The sequence below is a fragment of the Mycteria americana genome, chromosome 4 (assembly GCF_035582795.1).
Source record: "Mycteria americana isolate JAX WOST 10 ecotype Jacksonville Zoo and Gardens chromosome 4, USCA_MyAme_1.0, whole genome shotgun sequence".
In the NCBI taxonomy this organism is placed as follows: Eukaryota; Metazoa; Chordata; class Aves; order Ciconiiformes; family Ciconiidae; genus Mycteria; species Mycteria americana.
This window is the reverse complement of record NC_134368.1, coordinates 14671701-14687698: the sequence shown is the minus strand read 5'-3', so window position 1 is coordinate 14687698 and position 15998 is coordinate 14671701. Positions and strand designations below refer to the sequence as shown.

Sequence of the window (15998 nt, the reverse complement as noted above, 5' to 3'; positions counted from 1 at the left end):
GTTTCCAGATTAGGAGGTTTTTAGAAGGTCTTATACCTTCTAAGTCTTGCACACCACATGAATGAAATCATCTTCACTTTTATTGCACAGAAATGAGAGCAAAAATTCCAGTTTGTTTTCATACCAGACTCTTTAGCATGTAGCAGCACAACTGGAGTTTGAGTAGCTCTGCTTCTGAGTGAATCCAAGACTGCTCCCCATTTCAGATTTTGAATGTCATCCTGGATTAGATCTCCATTCTTAATGGGAAAAGGAGGGAAAAGAAAAAAACAGATTATCAATATACAGTGTTCGCGATATGAAAAACAGGCCCATAAATTTCCTTTGCTATTTTACATTCAAACAACCCATTATTTCATTATAATTGCTATTATTTCATACATTTTCTCATTCCAACATTTTCTAGTAAATGGTGTGGTTTTAAACTTCCCTCTAATGTTTCCTTCATACTTTGCAAAGAATTAAGGAAGAAAATCTGAGTAATAAGCATGTAGTATGTTAGATCACAGATGGAACACTATCAGAACAGAGACTAAATTATATGCTCATGAACAAAGAGAAAAGAAAGTCCAATCAAGTAGGGAATGAGACTAATAGTTCAATGCCCAGCTACAAAGACAACTCTTCCTAGGTTGGAAAAACTCCAAGTAGAATAATCATTCCGAATAAAATTTTCTTTTCCATTGATAATTTAATTGTAAATTTCGTATCCTCTTCTTGACATTTACCTTGACTCCCTGACTCAATTTGGAAATTGTGACAATTTCTGGTGCAAAGCAGATACCCTTATTGCTTGAAACACAGCAAGCCACATTTCATATGCTCCATGCTCATTTTTAGTGAACAGAAGATTCAGGTTTGATTTTCTCAACAAAACACATAATTGAGGTGGTAGCCAAAAGAGCTACAGCACAGAAAACAAGCCAACACAGTCACTTATGTCTTCCTGAACTGCTCTGCATCAAATGCCAGCAGCAAACAAACTTGGTCCCTTTGGGCTGAGCTGCAGCTTTAAAATTACATATGGATGGGAAAGGCAATGACTTCAAAGTCTTCAGTCTATAGTAAGTCAGAAAAAGCCACTTGATTTTCCACAGGATCACCAGTGAGAATAATTCTGACTTCAACCCAAGTCAGCTGCCACATTACAGTGCTCTGTTATGAGATCTTGACTGGGCGGTATGACTTAAGTAGAAACCACAACACTTCCAAGATTTCTTCCTTCATTTTCTCAGTAATATTGAAGCTACTGTTTATCCTTGAAACACACTCATTCCTTTCCTGCAAGTTTGCCTTTATTTCTTCCCAGATATCTTTTCTTTATTGATTTGTGGGTTCTGTTAAAATAAAGTTACACAAAATTATGTAAAAGATACAATGCTTGGATGCCAGGAACATTATACTGTGAAATCAAGACCTCAGCTGTCATGCGAAAACTGTAGAAAGGTGGATCCTTTGTTGTTTCATGCTTTTCCTTCACCGACACCTTCAACAGACCCCTAATCTTCTCATCTAGAAACTGCCTGACAAATCAAGACACAGCCACATGGTACCAGCTGCTTTTTCATGCATTTTTCATTCAGGCATAGGCTGCAATTGGAATATTACAGACAGGATCCTGACACCAATATTGGAAATTCAAATTTCCAACAAGATTTATGTGACTACACCCCTCTGTGAGATTCGGTTCACCTCTACAATACCAGAGCAAAACACCTAATTGGATCTGATATTATTGCATGAAGATGCAATAATGACCAAGGCTTGTTTTCAAGAATAACTGATGCGCTTGGCAATGATATGGTATTTACTGAGGAATCTCATACCTTGTGTATTTCACAGGGGTCTGATAAGCCTGTCTTCACAAACTGCTTTTTTCCTGGCTGTGGAATAGGCAAATGATCCCATTCACTCTTTCACTGAAAAATCATATACAAGCAGCTTTCCAGAAAAGTAACAGCATGAAAATCCTTCTTGTATTGCATACAATTTCTTTTTTTTATAGCTGTTCATGGAGTATGATGAGCTTAAATAGGATTTTTCTTGTAACTGTTTTGGCTTGAATACTACAAGACCAATGCAATGAGATTACAAAAATCTATTTTAATTGGTGTTAGTAAAACACAAGATGAGAGGAAAAACCCCTCTTCATTTTTACAATACAACACCAGAGGTCTCCCTCGTCCTTTTATCATAGATAGTGAAAATTTTTTCCTGCTATCTCAAGCCATTTTCTACTAGAAAAATCCAAGTGAATCAATAGCAGTACCAAAAGAGGAGGAAAATCAACCAGAAATGCAGAAGACATAAGATTTGATGCGGCTGATGCTATACACAGCATTTAAGGAATGCAACCTACTGTGCAGCGGAACAAAGTAAACCAGCTCAACACAAATTATGGCCTGTTCATTTATACCAAAGACTGGGTAATTGAGACTCAGTAACCTTCTACGACAACACAGCTGTAAATTGATACTTAGAAAAGAAATGGTTAGAAAACTTTGTTTAGAGGAAAAAAGTAACCTTTTATTTGGGTACAGCATAAAATGAAAGAGATTTGGTCCTGTTTCTTGAAGACTTTCTGGATTAGTCTCAGGTAACTAGTCGGTTGATATATCTTGCTTTCACACCTTCAAATAACATTTACTTTCTCCCTATCTCAATTTTCTCAAACTGATAGTAATTCTCCACTACTTATTCCCTGGCTCTGAAAGCTCTCACTCCTCCTGATTTTACTTGGGCAGTCCCCTCATAGTGCACTTGGTTGCTATACCTGTGTACAACTCAGTGCAAGTCCCTCTAAAAACATCTTCAAATATTTTCAAACGTTATTCTGCATTCCCAAGAAAAAGCGAACTCCCTAGTTAAAGTAACTGTAGCAATGCTTCAGGCTAAGTATAAAAATAAGCAACAGCAGTCAGTCCTCTGCCACCTCAGGGCAGCTACAGAGACACGTGCGGTGAGGCACAGCTTCCGAGCTCTCCACAAAGGTCACCCATGTGCTGCCAGTTACCGCAGGATGATCTTACCACTCTTTCTCTCTCACACAAAGACAACCTCCTGGAGCTCGCTTCTTTGGGACTGTAGAGCCACTAATGGTACAAAATCACTATGTCTGCAAAGGTGTGTTCAACTACCAGGTTAAAAACTTTGTCTTTACTTACTCTAGGCTTTTATGGACAAAAGATCCTCTCTACCTTCTCCCAGTTCTGGAAGTACTCACAGTGTGATTGTCCTCCTATACTAAAGGGTTTCTGTTCATGCCCTCTACCTCTCGGTTAACTGCAGTTAAAATCAGGAGAGCTCTTGGGATATCTGGTCACAATGTGAATGGGGTAGCTGAGTGTGAGGTTTAGCTGATTTCACTTTACTTAACAAATCCTCGAAATAAAAATACCCTCCACCTCAGTGCATAAAGAATAAAACTTTGTTTGAATCCTCTCTGTGGAAAGAATTGTTCTTTGTCAGCAACATGAATTGGCAGAAGCTGAATGCCGTATTACAGCATATGCAGAGCTTTCCCATGCAAAGCCGGCGTGAAGTGCTTGAAGCAAACAAGTCCTATTCAGTGTATTCAGGGCATATCACAATGCTATGGAGCTGCAAACCATTGAATATCTCAACTCACTCCCAGTCATGAATACTGTATCCATCTTCCCTTGTTTACCATTATCCAGAAAAATCTCATAGACAAGATTTCTTGTCAGCTGTGCTTTTTTCTTCAGCATTTGGGCATGAATAACATGTGAAAACTCACCCAACCATATGAGTACTCCTCCACTGAATGGTGTCCACAAGACAGAGGTCTCAGAAGTTCTTCTGGGCTCTACTTCTAATGCCAACTGAGACCTTTTGCCTTGGGCATGTCACTTAAAAACTTAAGGAAACAAGATTTGTGAAGTGCCCTTCATGTGCACCTAATAAAAGCACTGATGCAATGAAGCCCCAACTGCTGATTCCGGTGGGTGTGAATTAGACACTGCGAAGTACTAATGCATCAACAGAAAAAAAGGAAAAAAATGCAGGAAGGAAAACGCCTCACACTTGCATCTCGCTTGCACACCTAATGACAAGTGTAATCCAGGGCAATATAAAGACAAAAGCTAATTATATTTTGCCTTATTTTTACTTACCAGGTCAACACTGTTGTCTCCATTCTCCGGTCTTGTAAGTCGTGAGTCCTTTTCCTTCTTCTTTTTCAACTTAACCCTACCTTGATCTTTTAAAGCCTTATTTTCATCCAAAAGCTCTTCCATTTTTTCCTGTAGTTTGATTTCCGATAATTTCAGACTATACACATGATGGCAAGATTCTTCCAATTGTCTTCTGAGAAAGTCTTCAGTGTCCTGAGAGCACTGGAGTTCAGTCAGCAGGTCTGCCTGTTCTCTTCTGTTGTCCTCCTCTTTTTCCCTTAAGAACTTCAGATTTTGCTGAAATGTCTCGAGGTGGCTTTTCATGTCATGCTCCACCTTTTCAATGCAAGTTTTCAGTTCCATTACTTCCACGTCAGAGTGTTTATAGCCCTGAGTCCCACTGAATGCTGATTCCAGCTTCTGCTGGAGATACTGCACCATTCCCTCTTCTAACTCAGATGTCAAAAGAGCAATATGGGCACTAAGATCTAGGACTTGCTTTTCCAGCCGAGATACCTCACCCTGAAGGTAACATTCCCTTTCTCTCAGCACTGCTGTCTGTTGTCTCTGTCTTTGTTTGTAGTGCTCAAAATACTCTGACTGGATTTTTATTTCATCTTCTTTTGTCTTCAGCTGCTCCTGAAGCCAACGTAATTTTTTCTTTTGCTTCTTCTCTGACTTTTCTTGGTTTTCAACCTACAATTTCAGTGAGTTGTACGGTTAACATCTTAATACTAAATCTCCTCTTCCCTTACCATTTTTCTTAATTTTGCAATAATTCTGCCCTTGTTTTCTGAAAACTCAGGAATGACATAAGTAGAAGGTTTTTAAAGCCAGTAAAATCCTGCATTTAGAGCAAAACTGACCTACTGTTTTGTCATTTCAGCCATCACTGAAACATCTCAGTAGGAAACAAACAAAACACAATCTCACCCACAACTACTACTATATAAAATAAAGGAAGTTTTTAAACACTTCCTTTTGCATATTTTATAGTACATACTAAATCAAAATAAACCTTTGAACTGGAATTCGTACAACCAGCTCTGAACATATCAGTAACATATCGTTAACACTGACAGTAGTGTAGCACTGAGATCTTACAGGCAGAGAAGCTGTGGTTCTATTCTAGAAAACATAAAATGCACTTTTCGGAGACCAAGCTTTTGCCCTTTGCCCTTCACTATACCTGTCATCTGTCAGCTCCTTTTATGAACCCCCTGGAAAAGGAGAAAGGAACAGATGCCTTTTGAATCAGTTTGAGAAAGACTTTGGTATTTTCATTTGCACCAAAGTGGGTTTGAACACAGAGACATACAGAGGTGAAAGATGGCAATGAAAGACAGAGGAGGCTTTCATGATTCACATGCTGCCCTTGTTTGAGCAGAGTAAGACCCACCAGTATCATAGTGCCATTTTGCCAACTTTGAAGCAAGACTGAAGGCACAGAGACATTACTGTATTTCTTCAAGGACAGGAATGGTCAGTCTTTGATCTCCATTTTCCTGTCTGAGGGGTTCACCAGCAAGGACAGGACAGGAGGAACACTAGGCTGAAATGTTATGCAAAGTCAGGTAGGTGTGGGATAAATAGTTTGATTAACTGTTGATGGGAATATACATATGTCTAAGCTTCCTGAGTTCTTGAAAAACACATTTCACTTTTAAATAAAAAAACAAAGACTATTGTTCGTACTTATGAGTCGTATTGCCTGGTACTAGCATCCTGTCAGATTATTCAACTTTGTTAAAATGCTGAGACAATAGTGATAAACAGAATCAAAAGACATTGTTCACTGTAGACCGCCCCTGAACAACTTTCATTCCTTCAATATTTTCATGGATCCATCCAATGAGCTGTGCAAACTGGGTAAAAATGCCCATTATATGTGTTATCAGCCAAGAGCTGACCTTTCTGATACAAAGCATTTATGTGAAGAGGTACTAGCACTTGGGAGAACTGAAGGCTTTCCACTGCAGAGCTGACAATTTCACAACAGACACAGGGAGAGGGAATTGCGAGGGCATGAAATCGGCAGTGGGACGTTCTTGGCAATGAGGGAGCAGGTCAGCTTGCTCCAGGGAAGGGCACCCTGCAGAGGAGGGCTCGCACCAGCACCGGCAGGGCTCTGCAGAGCGGTGGCCCACATGACAGTGCGTCACAGGAAAGAAGGCAAGACCCAAACCAATCTGGGAAAGCTGGAAGAGGACACAAAGTTAAGCAGGAAGCTTAAAGCAGATGCAACAGCAGGTGGGGCCCAGCTTGAAAATGCGTGAGCAATTCAAGAGTCAGATGACAGGCGGAGCACTGCATTTTATACAGAAAACAGGCTGTGTTACCTGTGTTGTGCTGTTGTATCGCATATGGTAGGGAATAAAAAAAATGCTTTATTATGGGGCTAGAAAGATAAAGTCTGACCTAGGGAGGAGGAGTATGCTGAGTGGGTTCTGGGGAGAAAGAAGAAAGTGGGACCATATATACCAAAGATCAAGGGCCCTCATTCGGGAATAAGAGCTGCCAAAAGCATTAGAGAAACAGAAAGTGGGGCAAAAAAGACTGAAAAGTTCCTCTGATTCCTCTGGTTGTAGAAAAAGAGAAAGGCTGAGATTATTTATTGCTTAAAAACAGAGAGGTCACTGGAGATCAGATTGACTTATAAATTATTACCACAAAGAGAAGCTAAACTAGGTCATTTGAAACAATATCCTCCTCACCAAGTTGATCAGGTCCTCCCGAATGTCTCGCAGTTTCCCTTTAACACGCACATTTGCATTTTCAACCTGGTGCAACTTCACATTTAGTTGATCAGTTGTCACAAGAAGTGTTTTGTGTGACAGCTCCAGCTCTTTCATCCTGTGGTAGTGAGAATGAAGATCTTTGCTAAGTGAATATCACACAGTACAGTTCCAGATGGATAAGCAGTCATCAGCAATGCATCAATTTATCTTTAGTTTTCCATTTTTCTCCCAACAATAAAATAGTAACAAATTGTTGATCACTAATAATTAAACACTTAATTCTTAACAAGTCTACTGGGGTTTGCCCATTAGGCTGGTGACTCTCAAAACTGTTAAAGGCAATGTCTACGTTCATTCACTCTCTGCTGGAAAACCATAAGCAAACACATTTACAAGATTAATGTTCACTGAAGCTTGGCACACTATATGAAGTACCAACTTACCATAAAGACAACCACAACACTTTGGTCTCTACATGTATCTAGGATTTTGATCATAGGATTTTCCTAGGTTCATGGTTAGCAAATTCAAATTTTATGATGATGGTAAATGTTTCCCATCAAAATTAAGATTACAGGTAATCTACAAGTTTACAGGTAACCTGCAAGTAACTATGTGTTTTACTGGCTGAAGGGAAAACATCTTACTTGTAACATACCTCACAGTGGGTACTGAAACCTATAATGCATAACTGTATTCACTTCGCCCACAAAGCTGGATTTTGACAAAATACATGGTTGCTTCGCCTGTTGCTATTAAAATGGTATTGTAAGATGATGTGGTGTGATGTGATGGGGTTCCTCTACACAGGAGGAATAGGAATACCTAAGATAATCTTAGGAGAGCAAGCTTCATGTTCTCCTTAAGGTTTTTCTTCCCTTTTCAGCCTATATAGCAAAATTTTCTCAATGCTTTAAACAGTTGTGAATTCCAAAACATCCTTTTCTGGTTAAGGAAATGTTTTTTCCAGCCTTTCATCTCCTGCAGCAGGTACTAAAACCTCCTCTTTTCTCATCTCAGAGATGCACACATTACCCCCTGTGCCCCTCAGGACTGTGCTGTACCATATCTTCTTCCTTGAATTCCTTCACTCAACTTTCAACAGTCTTCACTCGGCTCCCCTGCTCATTTCTATCTTCTAGCTTTGTCTTACTGCCCTACCTGCCAAAATTTCCTGCTACCTCCATCCCAGCATGACAACACTACCTTCATTCAAAAATCTCACATAACAACATATTTCTGAAGGAACAGGATTAAGACAGAAAACACATCATTAAATAAGTGCCTATTCATATCAAAGTGAACCTGACGAGGTCCTCCCCACCACAGGCACTGCGTAGCCTAACACTGGTATCAAAGGAAACTGGGCCACGTCAGCCCAAAACTCTGCCCTGGCTAGTCACAGCTACTGACTCTGCTTCTCTGGTTTTTCCAGCAGTTCTGCCTTCCACATCATTCCTCATCTTGTCTGTCTGTGCTTCAGCCACAAGAACTTCAGGCACAGGATAGCTTTTCTTTCTACTGGTTAGCTAAGATCCCTGAAAATGGGTTTCGTATACCCCAGGCAAGTTTCAGCTGGTCACTTGCTCTCCTTGAACTGTTCTCTCATACTTTCTCTGCTTCGATTTTAAATAAAGTTCTTCCCATCTTCCTCTCCCTGAAATCTTTGTTAAAATATGCCTATTCCTACAAAAGCTTCTATTTCAAAAAAGTTTCATTATTATTTTGACAAAAAGCCCATTATTAAAACATTTCTGGCCAAATCCCTTGATGAATCAAAGCAATTAAGAAATTACACAAATAATTGTTTTGAATGCCATTTATATTTTCTATCCTTTTAACTATTTGGCTTTGTTTAGAACAGTGCAGTTGCTGACTATCAAAAACTTGATCTTATTATTCTAGTCAACTACATAATTAATGCTTAATGGCACCTTTAGTTACTGTAATGATTAGCATTAACATACTAAACTATATGAAGCTTTCTGAAACAAGGGACTTTTTTTGCAACACAAAATTCCAAATTAACTCAACTTAAAAGGAAAGGAATATATTTTACAAGCAGAATCTACACCTTATGAATATTTAAGAATGAAACATCCTGAGAAACCTGTCTGGTTATTTGCTACAAGATTTTAGATCATGCTGTAAATCCAATTTAAATAATAAAAACAAAAAATTGAATATTGCATTTCTATTCTGACAGCTACACAAAACACTTATACATGCACCCTTATATCAGGCACCCTAAAAACTCACAAAGTCTTTCTTTTTGCTAGTTTTGTGTGTATCATTTGACAGCCAGTACATTGGGCAAAGGGAAGAGTACATTTGTCACATCACATTAATTTTGAATGCAAAAAACCTTTTTATTTACCTATTTCTTAGGACAGAATCTGACTCCTTGTAGTCCTCTAAAACACCTTTTAGTTTTTGCTCCGACTTTTCCAGCTCTTTTATTCTGAGGTTCAAATTCTCTTCTCCAGCATTGTTTACTTGTTCATCAGGTTTGCTTGCATCTTCTAATTCCTGGAAAATCCAAGAAGTATCAATTTTAAAATTGAAATTCAGGATATCAAATCCTTCATTACTGGGCATTTTAATACTGTAACAAAATTCTTGTTCTCTCCCAGATGAAGGGTCCATGATGAACAAACACCAAATTATTAGGTTCTCAGTGTACTGCAGTCTAACCACGCAATAAATGAGTCTAAGCCTCTGATGATCAAATGAACAGTCCTTCTCGATTCTGAACACATTTATTATTTATGAGAAAGTCTCATTTCATTAGCCCCAAAGTAATTCAGCATGTATGAAAGGAGCTGCAGTTCACAGCATGAGATCTCCATAAAAGATTCAATTAGACTAATTCATGAAGGAATTAGGCATCAAAGTTTTGAAAAGAGGATAATTTTCTGCTTGAGAAGTTCATAAAATTGAGTATGTTTATCACAAAAAAAATCGTACTTATTTTGGATAAATGTATGATATTTTTATTGTTTCAAGATGTAAGATTAAAAAAGGATATTTCCTATTCAAAAGGCAATCTATGACTATTTCAGAGAAACATTCAGTATATTTAACTGGTATTTTGGAATTCTGCATTCAGTATTTCACTTAAAAGTCTACTTCACCTCTGATAGGCTATGAAACCATGCCTAAAAGGAATTTTTAACCTTGGGCTTGGGAAGGCAAGCTAAATTTGGTTCTTTTCCTTTGCCTCTTTTAGCAATAGCTCTAAAAGTTCTTCAGCCTGCAGTTCACCTTTTATTTACAGATTTACAGAATCTCTCTTCAGTAAGTATAGGCCTGTAACTGGCATCTGTGAAATGCCTTTGCTTTTGCTACATTTGTATTGATTTGGAATGGGATCTGTAATTGGAATTCAACCACTTTGGACATATTCTCCAGGAAATAATGCAATTACTTTTTTCCTTCTTTTTTTTTTTTTGTAAACAAATGCTGAGTCTACAGGGCAAAGAAGAAGAAGAAAAAAGTAACATTTAATTTTGCCACTGAAGAGTAGAAAATAGCACAAAAACAGTGAAAAAAAATTAAACAAACAGTTCTTCTCTTATTGTCCTATGTTTTGATATGTACTGTTCACACATATGGTGAGTTACATAAAATTTCATTATTTTGGCCCATTGTATCACTCACTGGCCTCATGTCAGCCACACAAGGACATAGAGCTGAAAAGATTCAGCCACTCCTCAGTCCCTTGAGAAGCCATCATACTTAAAAGCTACAAGTGTGGAAAGACAAAGTATAAATCCACATGGACATCAAAGTTCAAACCACTTTGTGATCTTCTCTAGACTTACCAAGCCCAGCCCCTCCTCAGAGATCACGCATTCCTGAGGCCTGTCAACATAATCATGGCCCTCCCCTGGCCTGTATAATTTGCAAAATGGAACAGTATCTTTGATTTTTAGCTCCTTGAGACATTAATATTTTCTCTGTATTTATTATTTTCAAAGAGAATAGTCATCGTGCTCCCCGACAATGGGCATCCCTGAACACCACTGCAAAAGGAATATATAAGAATAGCAGACATTGTTACTCTGCTTATTAACAATTTACAGTGGAAGCCAAGTTAATGTCATTTTCATCTCTGGCCCAGTCTAGTATCCAACTCATAAGCTGTAAAAAGAAAAATTTGTAGTGGTATATTTTGCAGAAAGTAGCTAACAGGTAAAAATGGAGAGGATGGACCAGGAAATAAACTGACACTTAAAATCATTACACTGATTTCTACTCATGATGCCTACAGGAGGCATCATGCTCACAGGCTCTTGTCCTGCTTGGGGCCTTCAACCACCCCAACATCTGCTGGAAAAGTAGCAAGGCAAGCTGTAGGCAATCCAGGAGACTCCTGGTCGCATTGAGGATAACTTCTTAAGCCAGGTAATAGACAGCTCTACTAGAGGGGATGCGATACTGAACCTGTTGGTCACCAACGCAAGTTAGCTAATTGGTGACATCAAAATTGGAGGCAGCCTGGGCTGCAGTGACCATGCACTGGTGGAATTCGCAGTCCTGAGGGATATGGGTCAGACAAAAAGTAAAGTCAGGACCCTGAATTTTAGGAAAGCAAAATTCCAGCTCTTCAAGGAGTTAGTCAATAGGACCCCCTCGGAAACTGTCCACAGGGACAAGGGAGCAGAACAGAGCTGGCAGAAATTTAAGGACATTTTCCACAGAGCACAAAAGCTCTCAATACCCAGGTGTAAGATATCAGGAAAGGAAGGCAAGAGACGGGCACGGATGAGTTGAGACCTGCTGGTCAAACTAAAGGGCAAGAAGGAAATGCACAGGCAGTGGAAGCAGGGACAGGTATCCTGGGAAGAGTATAGGGACGCTGCCCAGTTGTGTAGGGATGGGACAGGAAGGCCAAGGCTCAGCTGGAGCTGAGCTTGGCAAGGGATGCATGGAATAATAAGGGCTTCTACAAGTATGTCAGCCAGAAAAGGTAGGTCAAAGAAAGTGTACCCCCCCTGATGAGCAAGAGTGGCAAACTTGTATCAATGGATGAGGAGAAGACTGAGGTACTCAACAACTTCTTTGCCTGTCTTCACTGGCAACCTCTCTTCCCACACCTCTCAAGTGGATGGACTGCAAGACAGGGACTGGGGGAGCAAAGTCCCTCCCACTGTAAGAGAAGATCAGGTTCGTGACCACCTGAGGAACCTGAACATACATAAGTCTATGGGACCTGATGAGATGCATCCCAAAGTCCTGAGGGAACTGGCTGATGTAGTTGCCAAGCCACTCTCCATGATAGTTGAAAAGTCATGGTACTCAGGTGATGGGAAAAAGGGAAACATTGCACCCATTTTTAAAAGGGGTAGAAAGGAGGACCCTGGGAACTACCGACCTGTCAGCCTCACCTCTGTGCCTGGGAAGACCATGGAACAGATCCTCCTAGAAGCTCTGCTAAGGCACATAGAGGACAGGGAGGTGATTCGAGACAGCCAGCATGGCTTCATCAAGGGCAATCCTGCCTGACCAACCTAACGGCCTTCTATGATAGAGTGACTACATCAGTGGACAAGGGAAGAGCTACAGATGTTGTCCATCTGGACTTCTGTAAGGCCTTTGACACGGTCCCCCACAGCATCCTTCTCTCTAAATTGAAGAGATATGGATTTGCTGGGTGGACTGTTCGGTGGATGAGGAATTGGTTGGATGGTTGCATCCAGAGGGTAGTGGTCAATGGCTTAATGTCCAGGTGGAGATCAGTGACAAGTGGCGTCCCTCAGGGGTCTGTACTGGGACCAGTGCTGTTTAATATCTTCATCAATGACATAGACAGTGGGATCGAGTGCACCCTCAGCAAGTTTGCAGACGACACCAATCTGAGTGGTGCGGTTGACACGCCTGTGGGATGAGATGACATCCAGAGGACCTGGACAAGCTGGAGAAGTGGGCCTGTGTGAATCTCATGAGGTTCAACAAGGCCAAGTGCAGGGTCCTGCACCTGGGTCAGGGCAACCCCCGGTATCAATACAGGCTGGGGGATGATGTGATTGAGAGCAGCCCTGCAGAGAAGGACTTGGGGCTACTGGTGGATGAAAAGCTGGACATGAGCTGACAATGTGTGCTCGCAGCCCAGAAGGCCAACCGTGTCCTGGGCTGCATCAAAAGAAGCATGGCCAGCAGGTCGAGAGAGGTGATTCTGCCCCTCTGCTCTGGTGAGAGCCCACCTGGAGTACTGTGTCCAGCTCTGGAGTCCTCAGCACAAGAAGGACATGGAGCTGTTGGAGCGGGTCCAGAGGAGGGCCACGAAAATGATCCGAGGGCTGGAATGCCTCTCCTATGAAGAAAGGCTGAGAGAGTTGGGGTTGTTTAGCCTGGAGAAGAGAAGGCTCCAGAGAGATCTTATTGCAACCTTTCTTATAAGGGGGCTTATAAGAAAGATGGGGATAGACTTTTTAGCAGGGCCTGTTGCGATAGGACAAGGAATAATATTTTTCAACTAAAAGAGGGTAGACTTTTATCCCTGGATGTATTTAAAAGACCTTTGGATGAGGTGCTTAGGGACATGGTATAGTGCTGGTCTTGGTAGTGTTAGGTCTACAGTTGGACTCGATGATCTTAAAGGTCTTTTCCAACCTATACGATTCTGTGATTCTGTCATTTAGACTAGAGGTAAGGAAGAAATTTTTTACAATGAGGGTGGAGGGAACAGGTTGCCCAGAGAGGTGGTAGATGCCCCATCCCTGGAAACATTCAAGGTCAGGCTGGACGGGGCCCTGAGCAACCTGATCTAGTTAAAGATGTCCCTGCTCATTGCAGGGGGGCTGGACTAGATGACCTGTAAAGGTCCCTTCCAACCCAAACTAGTCTATCATTCTGATTCTATTCTATTTCTATTACATGTTCTTGTTTACAAGTGCACTTTTATTCACTGATATAGATATAATGAAAGTTAATACAATGATTTCTAAAGCTGATCTCAAACCTCATGATCCATTAGGCTTCTACACTTCTAATGCTTCATCCTGAAAACTGCAGAGTACTTCAGCATAAAACCAGGAAAGCCGGTACGACTGATATCAGAAATGAGAAACTTACTGTTTCCTTTTTCGCTTATACAGCTGGGAGAGATGATTGAAAACCTGTGTCACAGAAAGTGAAAATCATGCCCAGCATCTTGCATGGACTGAGTACAGTCATTATATCTATTCCCAGCTCTACAATAAATATCAATATGCAATGGATAGTAAGACTGAAAAGTTTTCCAAAACTACAAATTCTGCTAGCTCAGCACAGAATAAAAATATCATGAATGTCATAGAAAATGTCACCCAAATCAGCCAGTTTCTGAGAAAACTGTCACATGTGAATTACTATGTAACAAAACACTTACAAAAATAAGAAAACAAAACTGCTCATACCTTTTCTGCTTTGTAACAAGACCACCTCCTGTTTCTGCAGTGCGCTTACCATTGCAGCCACATGCTGCGACCATCCCATGTTTGTGCTTATAGTTTTATTTCCAAAGCAGCGATGAGCAAAACTATGACTATGAGAAGAAAGAGTGTTTCTTTGCCAAGTGAATCGCACTTTCCAATTTCTGTTCCTCCATCAGCACCTGGTTTGGCTCCCAAGCTCTTTTTATCTCCAGTTATGGTCCTTCTCTTCAGAGTAATGCCAAAACTCTGTTCCTTTTGCAGTGAAGACCTCATTTTTCCACATTCTGTCATCACACCGCTAAAAGCTTTAACTAAAACATGAAAAATCTGTATTTGAAAACACATTCTCTGTTCCTTTTGAACGACACATTGTGAGCAACACATTCTTTTGGGGATCGAGTTTCCAAACTTGTGCATGATCCTTGTTTCCAATTTGAATTGTGCTTTGTACCAGGAAACAGGGTTATTCAGACCCTCACGCAAGCCAGTTTGCTGCATCTGACTGAATTAATCTTGTGGAGTGCCTCATCTCCTTCAGCAGGTAAATGATCTTGTCTGGTGATTCTTTGTGAAGAGTACATCTCTGGTCCTACTTCAGAGCCTAAAAATTATCTGAGAAAACTGGCTTCTTTTGAGGCTGATTCCTGCACCTCCAACAGTGAGATATTCAGTTGCTATGACAAATCTTTTCCTCAGCTTGCTTTGTGCTGCGTTGATTGTTCTTTGCCTTATGTTATTTTTTTCAATCGTAATTTCCACTTTATCTGATGTATTATCATAACCATTTTATTCCACTCTACGTTCATGTTGGAGTTCAGCGTGTCCATGGGAGTAGACTTGCTTCTCTGTAGCTTTTTATGTAGCCCTTTTAACACAAAGATGATTTTCAAGAAAATGCAAGGGAGAAGAAAGTTATCTTTTAATATTGTGCTCAATATTTTCAGTTTGCCTCAACGTTCCAGAAATGATTAAAATTATCTATTTATTCATATTGCCTTTCCAGCTCTGAAACAATGATTTGCTTTTCCCTCTTTGAAAGAAAAGCCTAACCTTTTTGAATTTTCTAACCATTGTCCATCTTAAACAACTCTTTTCAACTTTCAGTTTTTCAATCTGTGCTTTGCCCAGAATTTTTCTTGCAGTTCAGGTGGTCAATGTCTTTGACTGTTTATCTACCTCTGCTGGTTGAGGTTGTGCCATTTTTCTTCCTGGTGGCTAATGTCAACATTTTTTTGTTTTACCTGGGAAGATGCCATGATTTCCAGATACTTATTTCCAACTATTTCTCTGCTTATCACATTTGTCTACACACCCATTTCTTCAAGCCCTTCTTTCTTCTTAAAGAGATAACTGAGCACAGCACATCGTGCATTCTCTTTTCCTGACCTCTCAGGCCACCTCGGGATCTTCCCTTCTCCCAGTGCTATCTTTACAAGTTATTGCCTTAATTTTCAAGAAACATTCAAAAAATCATTTCTCCCATGCAGTTCTTACCCACTTCACAGTTTTCTTAGTTCGATCTACCATCTTGCCTTTCTCCAAAACCCGTCTTTTCTCCATCTGTGGATTTCCAACTTATGAATTTAATATGAATTTTACCACTGCGGGGTTGTAAATCTCTATTTGTTTCCAACTTTGAACAGTTTTTTTCCTGTCAGCTATTTACTATAGAGAACTTATTGTCAAACACTTAGGTTTTTTATATAGAT

The 15998-nt window shown here is 40.2% G+C and overlaps 1 protein-coding gene across 1 annotated transcript; it reads right to left on the bottom strand.

Moving 5' to 3' along the window:
• Nucleotides 1-20: 20 nt before the first annotated feature.
• On the bottom strand, nt 21-14506 carry LOC142409213 (uncharacterized). The gene is made up of 5 exons (XM_075500485.1): nt 14272-14506; nt 9249-9400; nt 6848-6986; nt 4134-4829; nt 21-239 (listed from the first exon to the last, which is right to left on the bottom strand). Exons 3-5 carry the CDS (start codon nt 6983-6985, stop codon nt 21-23), a joined length of 1053 nt encoding a protein of 350 aa, XP_075356600.1. The 5' UTR covers nt 6986; nt 9249-9400; nt 14272-14506.
• Between the last annotated feature and the right edge of the window lie 1492 nt (nt 14507-15998).

Coding starts and splice junctions, on each gene's coding strand:
- LOC142409213 (XM_075500485.1), bottom strand. CDS start 6,985: ATGAAAGAGCTGGAGCTGTCACACAAAACACTTCTTGTGACAACTGAT. Junction 4,830..6,847: donor GGGAGGACCTGATCAACTTG/GTGAGGAGGATA, acceptor CTGAAATTGTAG/GTTGAAAACCAAGAAAAGTC. Junction 240..4,133: donor GAGACAACAGTGTTGACCTG/GTAAGTAAAAAT, acceptor TTTCCCATTAAG/AATGGAGATCTAATCCAGGA.